Raw genomic sequence first — 17,610 nt, forward strand, 5'->3', positions numbered from 1 at the left:
TTACTTTTTACATTTTATACATTCCCTGTGAAATTATTATTATATAATTTTTTTTCATGGGCATAAATTTTTTGCATCAGTACAGTTTTTGTTTTCATCGGTATAAATTTCTCTTTTAATGTTGTCCTATCTCCTTTGATGCATTTTTATATATTTTTTCCTAGAACTTCTGCACCAAAGATATGAATAAACACAGGTTAGATATTATAATTATGATGGGGGGGGGGGTTGCATGATTTTACTAAAGTGTCCTGGAGGTGCACTACCATAACAAGGTAAATTAACTAAAAAGTAAAAAAAAAACGTGAAGAACCCTTTCTTGGCCGTTATAAGCTGACCTATCGTAATAGGATTAATTTTTACAAAAGAAGAAAGAAGGATTGAATTAATTTCTTTCTTGAAGTTACACGGTTTTGAGTTATTCCTCTTATAAATTACATTAACTTAAATGTCTAGTTGGTCAGTCGGCCCATTAGCAAATTATTATATAAAAAATATATATAGACAGATACCGAAAGTATGACACCAAAGACATAAATAAATACACATTGGTAATTATTATATACTGTAGATGGAATATATTGCAAACTGAAAATTATAGTCAAAGATATTCTTAAAGTCAATAAAATTTAGAAAAATAAAATCAGACGTCTTCTTCGAAACCTAACTTTTTTTTTTTTTTGGAAAACTGCTGTTTATCATTTATCTTAGTTCATTTCTTATTTGTAATTCAATTTAATTTCCATGTTGAGGGCCCCCCAAACCTAAAGTGCCTCGTCCCTGCCTGAAATGTCAGCAACACTTACTATCCCTCCGGGTCAGTAACACTGCCCCGGAGGATCAGTAGCACTTACTATCCTGGAAGGTCAGTAACACAGGATCACCCCAGAGTCACTGTGTCAATCTTATTTCCACTGAGATCTTTGATCCTCTTTCCCAGGATGCGACCCATCGTGTTTACCTAAAACTCTGGTATCTTCTGGCTGCTAAGTGGAGTGAGCGAAGCCTGCAGGTACAAAGGAGACATGCGCAACTTCTCCACTTCTGCTGGAGTCGATCTCAGGTCTTTCAGATGTGAGTAGAAAACGATACTTCTTGAGCCACTAGCCATGTTGACTTTATAAAGGTCATAAGCCCTAAATCCATCTACAATCTATAATCAAGGATACTTTATTAAGAAAATGAAATAAACTCTCCTTGTGTATACACAGTATATACAACCCTCGAAGTATACAAGTTTTCAGGCGATAAATAACTCAAGGATAAAATAATTATTATTTATTTACAAACGTTATATACAGATATGCTCCAATATTTACAAAACGTCTCATAACGAGGTAAATACCTGGGATAAGATATACAATATAAATTAAAACAGAAGATACCTGTATCCTCAACGCGGTGACGATCTGCCTTAGGAGACTAAGCTAGTTGTTTAGGTTGCTTCTGACTTTTGTAGGGAAAGTAGACCTTTTACCTTGTGGAGCATCGATATAAAATAATTTTCATAAGGTAAACAAAATGTGTTTAGTAGTTTTTAGATTTCTGTAGTTTACCGGCTTCTACTTGAAGTCGTTAGAGGATATTTTCATGTTTTCTTGGGAAGTGGAGGCCACATCATCGACTTAAACCTTTCCATGACGGAAAGTGTCGCTTTGTAGCACTCAGTACTCTATCAAAACTTGTTCAGCTGTCATTAAGGACGCTTTCAATCAAGATATGTCCAGACACACCACCCAAGTTGATCACGTCCACTAATCAGGAGGTCGGCCAAAACCATTTATCATTTCTTTCTTCCTTGCTTGCAGTTCCACCGCTCTTGGTGGCAGGTATGTTAGGGTTTCTCAGTTGATGCAGTTGCTGCGCTGTGTCGCTGTCGCTGTTAATGATATCCTGAATGCTAGTGGGAAAATGGAAAGACTCAGGTCTGGATTCTCCTTCATTCTGCTGTCTCAGTTGGAGGTTGCTGACGGCAAAAGTCCGTAATGCTTGGGGAAGATCCCCATTTTGATTTCTATTACTTGACAGCCGTCGGCTATGTTGCTGGAGGCTGGGCACAGGCCCGCCAGGAATGAAGGGCACTGGCACCCATAAGGATCCATCTTGTTTACTAAACGACCGGGTGTTTCCCACGTTGTTGTCGTGACTAGGATTTTGGCTTGTAGACAACTGTGATCGGGCTGATGCTTTGAGCAGAACTGTTTGTTGGTCTCTGAAGAAGTTATCACTGATGATTTTGTCAAATTTACCATTCTCAACGCTGTGTTGCTGTCCCTGCGATGCAATTACTGGGTTCCCAAGAGTCGAGTCATCGCCTACACGTGTTACTGAGATTAGCTTTGACGCCCGAAAGCTGGCTGGAGTACTTGGAGAATGCTTTTCCTGAGCAGCATGAGTGGGACGCACAGTGGGCGGCAAGTCAGGTGGACTAGGCTGGAACCCCCTGTTTAAAAATGCTGCTGGAGTCGGGTTTACCAATACAGCCTTAGTGAGAAGATTTTGTTTAGTGTTAAATACGGGAGATAAGCTAGACTGTGGCCGCCTAGCGGTGATTCCGACGTGAAACTTGCCTTGGTGAGGTCGGTCTTGTACTTGGTTGTTGTCGAAACCAGTGTTGTCGTCCTGGAACGAGAAGGGCACAGTAGGTGCCGGAGATAACAGAGGTGGCTGCGGCACGCTCTGAGGCACAAGCCAGGGTGTCACCACTTCATCAGGCACACCCTCAAAAGCGGTCTTACCACCCTGGGAAAGGGGATTTTGGCCGCTACTGAATTTCACATCAATAAGCGTCTGAACAACTTCGTCTCTGAACGGAGAGGTGCCAGGAATTTTTACGTTGTTGGTCTGGCCGACAGGATCACTGACACCGAAGTTGTCGATGATGAGGACGTCGCCATCGTCCACCTTCGAGAACTCTGGTGTTGAAATTTTGAGGCTGTCGCTGTGGGAGTGGAAGCCTTCTGGTGCGGGGTTGCCGGGCAGAAACCATGGAGGGAACTTGTACAGCCATGAGTTAGGGGGAGAGTTAGAAGAGGAAGGAGAACTTTTGGCTCCTGTAACGAGAAAAATAATATGGTAGGTTTTCTACACACTTTCGCTGATAAACAAATAAAAAAAACAGAACTAATTTTGATCTACATAGGAGTGAATAATATATATATATATATATATATATATATATATATATATATATATATATATATATATATATATATATATATATATATATATATATAAATACAGGAGAATATATCCCGGCATATACGACACGCATGGCTTATTCCCCATGGACATAAGAGGAAATTTATGACAGTCACATAAAGTAAGAGTTTTATCAACCAGACACAAATACACAGATGCACCCACGCGCCCACGCGCGCGGACACACACACACACACACACACACACACACACACACACACACACACACACACACACACACACACACACACACACACACACACACACACACACACACACATACACACATATGCAAACAAACACACTCACGCCCATACAGGAATATGCAGTACCAGTTTGGAACCCACACCTGGTCAAGCATGTCAAGAAATTCGAGAAAGTACAAAGGTTTGTAACAAGATTAGTCCAGGAGCTAAGGGGCATGTCCTACGAGGAGAGGTTAAGGGAAATCCACCTGAGGACAGGAGGGACAGGGGGGACATGATAACGACATATTAAATACTGAGAGGAACTGACAAGCTGGATAGAGACAGGATGTTCCAGAAATGGGACACAGCAACAAGGGGGTCACAGTTAAAAGTTGAAGACTTCGATGAGTCAAAGGGATGTTAGGACGCATTTCATCAGTCACAGAGTTCACAGGAAGTGGAATAGTCTGGAGAGTGATGAAGTGGAGGCAGGATCCATACGTAGCTTTGAGAAGCGGTACAATATAGCTCATGGAGCAGAGAGGCGGGTCCAGGAGCTATGAATCGACCCCTACAACCTCATTTGGGTGAGTACAATTAGGTAAGTTCACACATGCACACACACACAGTAGTAGCGATCAGTGAAGAGGCGGGGCCAGGAGCTATGAATCAACCTCTGCAACCACAAATACTTTAGTACAAACGAGTGAGTACAGCCATCCCACACATGGGACACAGCAACAAGGAATCACAGCTGGAAGTGAAAAAGTCAGATGAGTCACAGGGATGTTAGGAAGCATTTCTTGAGTCAGTGAGTTGTCAGGAAGTGGAACAATCTGGAGGGTGATGTGGTAGAGGCAGAATCCACACATAGCTTTAAGAAGAGGCACGATAAAGAGCAAACTAAGTAGCGTTTAGCGAAGAGGCGATACCAGGAGCTGTTATTCGACCCCTGCAACCACAAATAGGTGATCATACTTCCACCCCCCCTCCCCCCCACACACACAGAGCACGGTGTCTTATCAACAAGTGCCTTTGAGAAAATGATCACACACGCACACACACAGACACACACACACACACACACACACACACACACACACACACACACACACACACACACACACACACAGAGCACGGTGTCTTATCAATAAGTGCCTTTGAGAAAATAATCACACACGCACACACACAGACACACACACACACACGCACACACACACACACACACACACACACACACATACACACACACACACACACACACACACACACATACACACACACACACACACACACATACACACCCACACACACACACACACACAAACCTCCTGGAGTTTTTTGACAAGGTAACGGAAGTAAGACACGAGAGAGAGGGGTGGGATGACTGCATTTTCTTGGACTGCAAGAAAGCCTTCGACACAGTTCCTCACAAGAGATTAGTGCTGAAGCTAGAGGATCAGGCACGTATAACAGGAAGGGCACTGCAATGGATCAGAGAATATCTGACAGAGAGGCAACAATGAGTCATGGTATGAGATGAGGTATCACAATGGGCACCTGTGAAGAGCGGGGTTACACAGGGGTCATTAACAAGACCAATGCTGTTTTTGGTATATGTGAATGACATGACGGAAGGGATAGATTCAGAAGTGTCCCTGTTTGCAGATGATGTGAAGTTAATGAAAAGAATTAAATCAGACTAGGACCAGGCAGGACTCCAAAGAGACCTGGACAGGCTGGACACGTAGTCCAGCAATTGGCTACTCGAATTCAACTCAGCCAAATGCAAAGTCATGAAGATCGGAGAAGGGAAAAGAAGACCGCAGACAGAGTATAGACTAGGTGGCCAAAGACTGCAAATCTCTCTCAAGGAGAAAGATCCTGGGGTGAGTATAATATCGAGCACGTCTCCGGAAGCACACATCAACCAGATAACTGCAGCAGCATATGGGCGCCTGGCAAACCTAAGAACAGCGTTCCGATACCTCAGTAAGGAATCGTTCAGGACACCGTACACCGTGTACGTCAGGCTCATACTGGAGTATGCAGCACCAGTTTGGTACCCACACCTGGTCGAGCACGTCAAGAAATTAGAGAAAGTGCAAAGGTTTGCAACATGGCTACTTCCAGAGCTAAGGGAACTGTCCTACGAAGAAAGGTTAAGGGAAATCGGTCTGACGACACTGGAGGACAGGAAGGTTAGGGAAGACATGATAACGACATACAAAATTTTGCGAGGTATAGATAAGGTGGACAGAGACAGGATGTTCCAGAGATGGAACACAGAAACAAGGGGTCACAATTGGAAGTTGAAGACTCAGATGAGTCAAAGGGATGTTATGAAGTATTTCTTCAGTCACAGAGTTGCCAGGAAGTGGAACATTCTGGAAAGTGAGGTATTAAAGGCAGGAAGCATACATAGCTTTAAGATGAGGTATGATAAAGCTCATGGAGCAAGGAGAGAGAGAACCTATTAGCGCTCATTGAAGAGGCGGGGCCAAGAGCTGAGTCTCGACCGCTGCAACTACAATTAGGTGAGTACATACACACACACACACACACACACACACACACATGAAGAACCCAAACGTAGCTTTAAGAAGAGGTATGATAAAGCTCATGGAGCACAAAGAGTGACCCAGTAGCGCCCAGTGAAGAGGCGGGGCCAGCAGCTATGAATCGACCCCTGCAACCACAACTAGGTGGGTACAACTAGGTGAGTGCACACACACACGCACACACACACACACGCACACACACACACACACACACACACACACACACACAGTGGCATGAAAGAGTAAAAGAAGCATCACCGGACATCATAGCTCTCACAGAAACCAAGCTTACAGGTATGATAACAGATGCCATCTTTCCAACGGGATACCAAATCCTGAGGAAAGACAGAGGGAACAGGGGGGGTGGAGGAGTGGCGTTGCTGATCAAAAATCGCTGGAATTTTGATGAGCTGGAGAGAGGAGATAGCGGAGAAGAAAGTGATTACATAGTGGGAACACTTCACTCTGGAGGTCCCAAGGTGGTAATAGCAGTGATGTATAACCCACCACAGAACAGCAGGAGGCCAAGGCAAGAGTACGACGAGAGCAATAGAGCGATGGTTGACACACTGGCTAGAGTGGCCAGAAGAGCTCATGCATGCAGGGCAAAGCTCCTGATCATGGGTGACTTTAACCACAAGGAGATCGATTGGGAGAACTTGGACCCACATGGGGGCCAAGATACATGGAGGGCTAAGATGATGGAGGTGGTACTGGAGAACTTCATGTACCAACACGTAAGGGACACTACAAGAGAGAGAGGAGAGGATGAACCAGCAAGGCTGGACTTAGTATTCACCTTCAGTAGTGCAGATATCGAGGACATCACATATGAAAGACCCCTTGGGGCCAGTGACCATGTGGTTTTAAGCTTCGAATACACAGTAGAGCTACAAGTGGAGGGAGAAGCAGGAAGGCCAGGACGAATGAAGCCAAACTACAAGAAAGGGGACTACACAGGAATGAGGAACTACCTGAACGGGGTTCAGTGGGACAGAGAACTGGCAGGGAAGCCAGTTAATGAGATGATGGAATATGTAGCAACAAAATGCAAGGAGGCTGAGGAGAGGTTTGTACCCAAGGGTAACAGGATTAATGAAAAAGCCAGGATGAGCCCATGGTTTACCCAAAGGTGCAGGGAGGCAAAAACCAAGTGTGCTAGGGAATGGAAGAAATATAGAAGGCAAAGGACCCAGGAGAATAAGGAGAACAGTCGTAGAGCCAGAAACGAATATGCACAGATAAGAAGGGAGGCCCAAAGACAATATGAAAATGACAAATCTGACCCGAAACTGTTGTACAGCCACATCAGGAGGAAAACAACAGTCAAGGACCAGGTAATCAGGCTAAGGAAGGAAGGAGGAGAGACAACAAGAAATGACCGTGAAGTATGTGAAGAACTCAACAAGAGATTCAAAGAAGTGTTCACAGAGGAGACAGAAGGGACTCCAGAAAGACGGAGAGGTGGGGCACACCACCAAGTGCTGGACACAGTGCACACAACCGAGGAAGAAGTGAAGAGGCTTCTGAGGAGCTAGATACCTCAAAGGCAATGGGGCCACATAACATCTCCCCATGGGTATTGAGAGAGGGAGCAGAGGCGATGTGTACCCCTAACAACAATATTCAATACATCTATCGAAACGGAGATTTCCTGAGGCATGGAAGACAGCAAATGTAGTCCCAATCTTTAAAAAAGGAGAGACATGAAGATACAGACCAGTGTCACTGACATGTATAGTATGCAAAATCATGGAGAAGATTATCAGGAGAAGAGTGGTGGCTAGAAAGGAATGATCTCATCAACAGCAGCCAACATGGTTTCAGGGACGGGAAATCCTGTGTCACAAACCTACTGGAGTTCTATGACATGGTGACAGCAGTAAGACAAGAGAGAGAGGGGTGGGTGGATTGCATTTTCTTGGACTGCAAGAAGGCGTTTGACACAGTTCCACACAAGAGATTGGTGCAAAAACTGGAGGACCAAGCAGGGATAACAGGGAAGGCACTACAATGGATCAGGGAATACTTGTCAGGAAGACAGCAGCGAGTCATGGTACGTGGCGAGGTGTCAGAGTGGGCACCTGTGACCAGCGGGGTCCCGCAGGGGTCAGTCCTAGGACCAGTGCTGTTTCTGGTATTTGTGAACGACATGACGGAAGAATAGACTCTGAGGTGTCCCTGTTTCAGATCGTGAAGTGATGAGAAGAATACACTCGATCGAAGACCAGGCAGAACTACAAAGGGATCTGGACAGGCTGCAGACCTGGTCCAGCAATTGGCTCCTGGAGTTCAATCCCACCAAGTGCAAAGTCATGAAGATTGTGGAAGGGCAAAGAAGGCCGCAGACGGAGTAACCAGAGACTACAAACACTCAAGGAAAAAGATCTTGGGGTGAGTTAACACCAGGCACATCTCCTGAAGCGCACATCAACCAAATAAGGCATATGGGCGCCTGCAAACCTCAGAACAGCAGACATCTTAATAAGGAGTCATTCAGGACCCTGTACACCGTGTATGTTAGGCCCATATTGGAGTATGCGGCACCAGTTTGGAACCCACACCTAGCCAAGCACGTGAAGAAACTAGAGAAAGTGCAAATGCAACAAGACTAGTCCCAGAGCTAAGAGGTATGTCCTACGAGGAGAGGTTAAGGGAAATCAACCTGACGACACTGGAGGACAGGAGAGATAGGGGGGACATGATAACGACATACAAAATACTGAGAGGAATTGAGGTGGACAAAAACAGGATGTTCCAGAGATTGGACACAGTAACAAGGGGACACAGTTGGAAGCTGAAGACACAGATGAATCACAGGGATGTTAGGAAGTATTTCTTCAGCCACAGAGTAGTCAGTAAGTGGAATAGTTTGGGAAGCGATGTAGTGGAGGCAAGATCCATACATAGCTTTAAGCAGAGGTATGATAAAGCTCACGGCTCAGGGAGAGTGACCTAGTAGCGATCAGTGAAGAGGCGGGGCCAGGAGCTCGGACTCGACCCCCGCAACCTCAACTAGGTGAGTACAACTAGGTGAGTACATACATATATACACACACACACACACAAACACACACACACACACACACGGAACAAGAGTATAAATGCCAACCAGCACGGATTCATGGAAGGCAAATCCTGTGTCACAAACCTTCTGGAGTTTTATGATAAAATAACAGAAGTAAGACACGAGAGAGAGGGGTGGGTTGATTGCATCTTCTTGGACTGCAAGAAGGCCTTTGACACAGTTCCTCACAAGAGATTAGTGCAGAAGCTAGAGCATCAGGCTCATATAACAGGAAGGGCACTGCAATGGATCAGAGAATACCTGACAGGGAGGCAACAACGAGTCATGGTACGTAATGATGTATCACAGTGGGCACCTGTGACGAGCGGGGTCCCACAGGGGTCGGTCCTAGGACCAGTGCTATTTTTGGTATATGTGAACGACATGATGGAAGGGTTAGACTCAGAAGTGTCCCTGTTTGCAGATGATGTGAAGTTAATGAGGAGAATTAAATCTGATGAGGACCAGGGAGGACTTCAAAGAGACCTGGACAGACTGGACACCTGGTCCAGCAAATGGCTTCTCGAATTTAATCCTGCCAAATGCAAAGTCATGAAGATAGGGGAAGGGCACAGAAGACCACAGACAGAGTATAGGCTAGGTGGCCAAAGACTGCAAACCTCACTCAAAGAGAAAGATCTTGGGGTGAGTATAACACCGAGCATGTCTCCGGAAGCACACATCAATCAGATAACTGCTGCAGCATATGGGCGCCTGGCAAACCTGAGAACAGCATTCCGATACCTTAGTAAGGAATCGTTCAAGACACTGTACACCGTGTATGACAGGCCCATACTGGAGTATGCAGCACCTGTTTGGAACCCGCACTTGATAAAGCACGTCAAGAAACTAGAGAAAGTACAAAGGTTTGCGACAAGGTTAGTCCCAGAGCTAAGGGGAATGTCCTATGAAGAAAGATTAATGGAAATCGGCCTGACGACACTGGAGGACAGGAGGGTCAGGGGAGACATGATAACGACATATAAAATACTGCGTGGAATAGACAAGGTGGACAAAGACAGGATGTTCCAGGGAGGGGACACAGAAACAAGAGGCCACAATTGGAAGTTGAAGACACAAATGAGTCAGAGAGATATTAGGAAGTATTTCTTCAGTCATAGAGTTGTAAGGCAGTGGAATAGCCTAGAAAATGACGTAGTGGAGGCAGGAACCATACACAGTTTTAAGACGAGGTTTGATAAAGCTCATGGAGCGGGGAGAGAGAGGGCCCAGTAGCAACCGGTGAAGAGGCGGGGCCAGGAGCTAAGACTCGACCCCTGCAACCACAAATAGGTGAGTACAAATAGGTGAGTACACACACACACACACACACACACACACACTGAAGGTGACTCAGGTAGTTGGACATAGAAAGATGAAAGTGAGAATAAATCGGAAAACGAGTGCATAGGAGGAGAGGAAGAGACAGAGCATATTGCAAATTATTCAGAGGATTGATATTTCATATATCAACACAGTACAATGTGCCAGTCTGATGGACGTAATCTTTCCAAGCTTTTGTAACCCTGAACTAGTGCCAGAAATATTTAATATAGCAATTATCTCGTCAGTGCAGGTACATGAGTATATATTACACTGGTCAACACTTATTTTCTAGCCAATGTTATTATACCGATTTTACAATACGTCTGTGGTGCTGGTTCCGAATATGTCATCGGTTTTGCTTGATTAGATCAAGTTTTTGATAAATTTGGAATCCCACTGAAAAACATAAAAGATGTTAAAAATATATTGATCATTCGGGGTTAACTTACAAATCGCATTGAAATTATGCTTTAGATCATGCAGAAGTCAAATAATATAATATATACTAGCATTTCATTCTACATAGCAACAAATTAATACAGTATGATAATTCAGATACCACAAATTACTGCATACGAAAACACTGTACGATTTTCATCTATGTTGGTAATCAGCTCAGTCCCGTTGGAGGCTCCAACAATATTCTGCAGTTATGTGTGTGTACAATCTGCCTTGATACCTTTCCTCCATCACCTTTATATCTTGACGGAACCTCTCTTCTTGTTCCTCACTGACCTCACCAAGATTATATGGAAATCACATTAGGTGGCTATGGTGAAAGTGAACCTTTATGCTCATATTAGTACCTAAATTCTTGAACCTTGTCAGCATGTTTTGCACCAGTTCTTCATAACTGTCTGCTTTGTGATTACCCCAGAAGTTCATGACAACTGATACATAACTGCAACATGCAGGAACTTCAACACCATTCAATCGTTTTGTAAAATTAAAATCCTGGATAAGCTTTCGAATTTGAGGACCATCAAAGAATGCAGCTTTCAATTTTTCCTTACTTAGTCCAAGGAATAATCTACAAATGTATTTGAAGCAACCGCCATCTTTGTCCAAGGCCTTAAAGGATTGCTTCACCAGCCCAAACTTAATGTGGAGTGGTGGAAGGAAAATGTTATCCCTCTTAACCAATGGCTCGTTGACGTTTACTCCACCTACAGTCATGTTTTCTCTTGAAGGTCATGTCACTTCTGTCCAATGATCTACCTTCGCCCTACTGTCTCAGAAACAGATGAAATAAGGATACTTTGTATATCCACTCTGTTGCCTGAGCAAGAATTTTATCTTCAGAACAACATAGATAGACATCTTGTGTTCATGATAGCAAAGCATGATAGTAATACTATTTTAATATTTTCTTATTCTTTAAGTTTTGTTGAGTGAGCAATTGCAAGATACACGTACTGGTGTCCATTGTGCAATAAGACATTTAAATCTTCTAATGGAGCTGTCTATAAACATCCCGACCAGGGATGTTATTGCAATATACCAGGGTTGTTATTGCAATATACCTGGGTTGTTATTGCAATATACCAGGGTTGTTATTGCAATATACCTGGGTTGTTATTGAAATATACCAGGGATGTTATTGCAATATACCAGGGATGTTATTGCAATATACCAGGGTTGTTATTGCAATATACCTGGGTTGTTATTGAAATATACCAGGGATGTTATTGCAATATACCAGGGTTGTTATTGCAATATACCTGGGTTGTTATTGCAATATACCAGGGATGTTATTGCAATATACCAGGGATGTTATTGCAATATACCAGGGATGTTATTGCAATATACCAGGGTTGTTATTGCAATATACCTGGGTTGTTATTGCAATATACCAGGGATGTTATAGCAATAAACCTGGAATGTTATTGCAATATACCAGTGATGTCATTGCAACATACCAAGGTTGTTATTGCAATATATCAGGGATCTTATTGTAATATACCAGGGATGTTATTGCAATATACAAATTGGTAGGTAAGACACATAGGCAACATTTAGGCAACTTTATTCCGAAACGTAGAGATGTGAAGACGATGTAATCAGTCCATCACCCTTGAAGTCGTAGATAGTGATGGACTGATCACATCTCTACTGCATCTGCCTACTTTCTGTACTCGACTGAAGAAGCCTACTGTGTAGGCGAAACGTTTCGGAATAAAGTTGCCTATACACAAATAACCCGCACATAAAAGAGAGAAGCTTACGACGACGTTTCGGTGTATCGTTCCAGTCACGGTATTGCGCCTTTTTGTTATTTAAAGTTGCCTAAATGTTGCCTATGTGTCTTACCTACCAACCTGTCGGTATTGTTTACTATTTTGAATATACAAATTGTTTATCTTAGTTGAAGTAGGGAATGAGTTCAATCTCTCTTGGCCGACTCTCTGTTATTTAAACTTCTTGTTGCAGACACTTCTTTTAGTCTGGATGCTAAAAGTTCAGATGTTTGCTTTGACAGAATGAGGTCACATATATCACTGAATTCTTCTTGGGAGAACTGTTGGGGTGTTGAAATGCTCACTTCATATTCACTTCCACTGCTATCACTTGTGTTACATCCTAAGCCCTGAGTTTCTTCAACATTTGACAAAGGAAGGTCAGGCAGTGTTGCGAACACTGGTATGGGAAGGTCTCCATGATGACTCCAAATCAGGATATTCTCACTTCACTTTCTTGTATCGATTAAAACCTTTCACATTCACCGTACAAAAATTACAATCGTCGTGGTGGTTTCTCGGCTCTGTCCATGCCACAGGTACACCCAAGTTTAAACTTTTCCTTTGCCTATTTTTTCACTGCGGTAAACATTCCACACAGGTTTTGCAGACCACATGAGAAGCCCAAGACCTGTCTTGTTCTCCAAGTGCCACTCCAAAATAAGCAAGATAAGTTTATTTTACAAAAATCTGTTATTTTTTCCTTTGTTTTTACAAAGATTATTCGCCACAAATGTATCAAAATGAATTGGGATTGTTTAAGTTGACTCTTCGTGAAGAACTCATGTTTATCTGGACAAAATCACAAAATAAGGGTTACAATATTGTCAAGTGGCAGTTGTTGATACAACTTCTCTCATTAAATATTAAACAATTTAAAAATAAAATTCCAACCTTTATTAAAACTGTAATAAAGTTGGTAGAATTACCGATAATATGTAAAGTAAAAGGACACAAGTGCAACTAATGTGACATTTATTGTGGCAACGTTTCGCTCTCCAGGAGCTTTATCAAGCCATGTGTCCATGTATTGTTTGTAATGGCTTGATAAAGCTCCTGGAGAGCGAAACGTTGCCACAATAAATGTCACATTAGTTGCACTTGTGTCCTTTTACTTTATTTATTAAAACTCTCTGTGTATACAAACTGTCACTACATCTACACGTGTTATAGCTAAGTTCCCTGTTAATTGAGGATAAGTATGCAATATCTCACAGTCTAGAGCCTATTTGATAAACCTACTGCCATTTCTGAATTCGGCAAAGCCAAAATACCCTAAATACCTTCAAATATCTTTGACAACGAATTATTTTTTTCTTTTTTTGACCAGTGATATAACTGAATTACTGGAGTAGTGAATGTGAATATTCGGGATAATAGGAGAAAATTAAAAAATGTAAATGCTTTTGATATATCAAGGATCCCAGCGCATATTTATGGTATGGTACTGCAAAGTGGCAATCCCGAAATTTTAAATTTTCTGGATTTCTATCAGACAAAAAGACCCGGAAGTACGATAAAGTGTATATTTATGTCGGCCTGAGCCGTGAGAGGAAAGATATCAGTGTAGTCACAGTAGATCGTCTGACAGAGAAAATAACTACAGTTGGACATAGTGAAGCAACTAGACAGCTTTCACAGAATGGTGTGATTATTATGCTTCATTTGTGAAGTGTACGGTAAAAAAAAAAATACGACGTCACTTCTAAAAACAGCGGAGTCCATGCAGCGTATGGCAGAATTCTCCGCACTAATAATGAATGACTAGGTGAGTTAATTATATGTGATCACCCTGTGTCTTACAAATGAAAAGTTCCCCAGTCTAAATATTTCTTAATAGAGGACGAAGTTGAGCCAGTAAATAAATTATGAAAACTGGACATAATCCGAAATAATGTGAATGAAGTCCAAATGATCCTTTCAGTCTGGAACAATACCTGGAAAATGTAAAATAGGAACATGGACAATACTAGGTTCAACTCTAGTGGAAACCGAATCAGTCAGCACTGCCTACAAATTATAGAATGGCTTAAGGCCAATAAAAGGCAAAACTCCACGAATTATGTAAGACTCCACAATTATTGGTCAAATATAATCAAATTATTAATGAACAAATGAAGAATAATTTTATGGAAGAGGTAATTCCTGAACAGGATCAAATTTATGTTCATTGCTTACCACACTATGGAGTTAACAACACTCTAAAACTACTCCCTTGAGGATAAGATAAGATAAGATTTTCTTCGGATTTTTAACCCCGGAGGGTTAGCTACTCCAGGATAACCCAAGAAAGTCAGTGCGTCATCGAGGACTGTAACTTATTTCCATTATGGTCCTCAATCTTGTCCCCCAGGATGCGACCCACACCAGTCGACTAACACCCAGGTACCTATTTACTGCTAGGTGAACATGACAACAGGTGTAAGGAAACACGTCGGAATGTTTCTACCCCTACGGGAATCGAACCCGGACACTCCGTGTGTGAAGCGAGAACTTTAGCCACGAGTAAGGATGTACCAAGCCTGAATGACTGTTTGAAAATTAACAGGTCGTCTTTAACAGAAAAATTAGTAGACATAATACTGAATTTCAGGGTAAAAACAACTATGCATTTAAGGCTGATATAAGAAAAGCTTTCCTAAGAGTGGGTTTGCAGGAGGCAGACCGAGATCATGCCCGCTACTTGCGGTCTGAAAATCCTAATGACCCACTTAGTCTTCTGAAAACTTTCGGCTGTAGGTGCGTACTATTTGTCGCTACCTCTGGTCTGTTCCTGCTTCAGTCAACTATAAATCCTCACCTCCAACGTTCGGGAAATCCACTGAGTGAATCTATGAGTAAACAGTTTTGTGGACAATTTCTCAGGTGTGACGTCAGCTGAAGAGAAACTAATGAGGACATATGCGAAGACTTATATGGTAATGCAAAGTGCAAACATGCCTCTGAGAGAATGAAATAGCAATTCGTCCAAATTAAAGATCAAAATAAATAAGGAATACCCAGGAGATGAAGTTACTAGTTGTAGTGACATACTAGGAGTGATATGGGATACAAAAAGAGATTTGTTACTGCTAAAACCTGACGATTATGGTATGGCTAATTAACTGACAGAGATAAAATTGCTTGCTGAGATATCCAAGTTCTTCAGTCCACTAGGGATGCCATTACCCCTTACAAATAAAAGGGAAATTGTTGATAAAAGAAGCATGGAAACTTAAAAGTGCTTGGAATGAAGCACTGTCTAAGGAATTTATTAAGAATGGAAGAATTAATAAGAGATTATGTGTAAATACTAATTTTAGAATTCTCACGTAATGTAGCAAGTCATCGTGATAATGTGTTACACATTTCTTGCGACGCTTCACAACTGACGTATGGAACGGTCGCTTATATTCAAAGTGATGAATCTATTTCTCTTGTAATGACAAAGGTAAAACTAGCTCCCATTAAAGAATGTACATTATCTCAATTAGAATTAACTGCCATTTCCATAGGTGTCAAATTAGCTAATTATACAAGAGACAAATTTCAGGTGATAAATAATAGCGACACATATTGTATCTACTGTAATTACTGTGATCACTGCTCCAATAATTTGTTCAACATTTTCCATTGAGATTAATATTCTTCCTTACTAAAACTTATTAAAATAACTTTATTGGTGTTTAAATTTATAAATATAATCAATGTTTCCAGTAATTTTCCACATCCTCTAAAATACTTGAGTAAGAGAGTCCAAGAGGAGAGGAAATTAAATCATTGGTTTAAGGAAGAAAAGTGAAAGGTTCAATAATAGATAAGTTAGGGCTAGATTTAGAAGATGATGTAATTAGATGTAGAGGTAGACTGCAACACGCTGAAATAGGTGAGCATGCAAAAACATCCTAACTTACCTTCCAAAGCCTATTATCTAACACCCATAATCATTTTAAATGCTCACAATGTTGTATTACATGTAGGGGTACAGAACACTTTAAACTGTGTTAGAGAAATTCTCTGTATACCACAGGGGCAGCAAAATGTGGAAAAGTGAATTAAATCTTGTGTAATATGTCGTCGAGTTGACGACAGAACCTACAAGCACCCTGGACCTCCACCATTACCAAAGGAATGTAGATGAATGGTTCACAGAACCGACACGTTGATAAATTAGACACATGTGCAACTCTTGGGTATCTTGATACGATTGTTAAGGTCATTTGATGTAATGGGCGTTGACTATTGTGGTCCAGTTACCTTAACTGGAAATCTAGACAGTATTCCCTTGGAAGTGTGTGTTTGTTTATTCACTTGTACCACTACTCAACAATTCATTTAGAGTGGCAAAGGAAGTGTCTACAGAGCAGTTTATACAATTAATTTGAAATTTTGCAGCGAAGAGGTTCTGCCCAAGTGTATAAATTTCAGATAATACCACTAATTTTGTAACGATTGTGCAGTATTTGATGACGTTACAAGAGAATATTATTGTTCATTCTCTCTTAACTCGGCAAGGATGCGTCTGGAAACTTATCACCCCCAGAGCTCCTTGACAGAGTGTTTTTCGTGAGTGAATGATAGTAAAAGTCGAGAGATGCCTACGGAAGGTGCTACACGGGCAAAGATTCATTTTGGAGGAATTCTGTACTGTGTTAGTAGAGGAGGAAAATCGAATAAATAATCGTCCCCTCACATGCATTAGTGAAACTCTTGATGTGGATACGTTAACACAGTCTCGCTTAATATGTGGGAAAAATTGAAGGCTGCACCTACCTACGGAGATACTTCAGAAGAAATTGAAGATTGTAATAATGGAAAATTATTGTGGGATAAAATAAGTATGTTAATTAAAACAGGTGATTTATCATTGGCGTAATGTGTGGAACAAAGAATATCTTCTCACTCTACGTGAACACTTTTATGGTGTGTCAGAAACAATATTGTATTGATTGGCGATTTTGCATTGATTGATACAGAGAAACATAGAACATTGTGGCCACTGGGCCATAACATTGTATCAATCGCATCTGCTAGAAAAATGACAGGATGGA

At 41.8% G+C, this 17,610-nt stretch overlaps 1 protein-coding gene across 1 annotated transcript in view; it reads right to left on the reverse strand.

Annotated features, from left to right (window-relative positions):
• Nucleotides 1-1,275: 1,275 nt before the first annotated feature.
• LOC128689051 (uncharacterized) overlaps nucleotides 1,276-17,610 on the reverse strand; it is a 253,388-nt gene continuing 237,053 nt past the window's right edge. Inside the window, exon 4 of the mRNA XM_070087438.1 lies at nucleotides 1,276-3,053. Coding sequence (XP_069943539.1) covers nucleotides 1,759-3,053 — 1,295 coding nt within the window. The 3' untranslated portion in view covers nucleotides 1,276-1,758. The remainder of the gene's footprint in view (nucleotides 3,054-17,610) is intronic.

The sequence above is a fragment of the Cherax quadricarinatus genome, chromosome 21 (assembly GCF_038502225.1).
Source record: "Cherax quadricarinatus isolate ZL_2023a chromosome 21, ASM3850222v1, whole genome shotgun sequence".
Classification (NCBI taxonomy): domain Eukaryota; kingdom Metazoa; phylum Arthropoda; class Malacostraca; order Decapoda; family Parastacidae; genus Cherax; species Cherax quadricarinatus.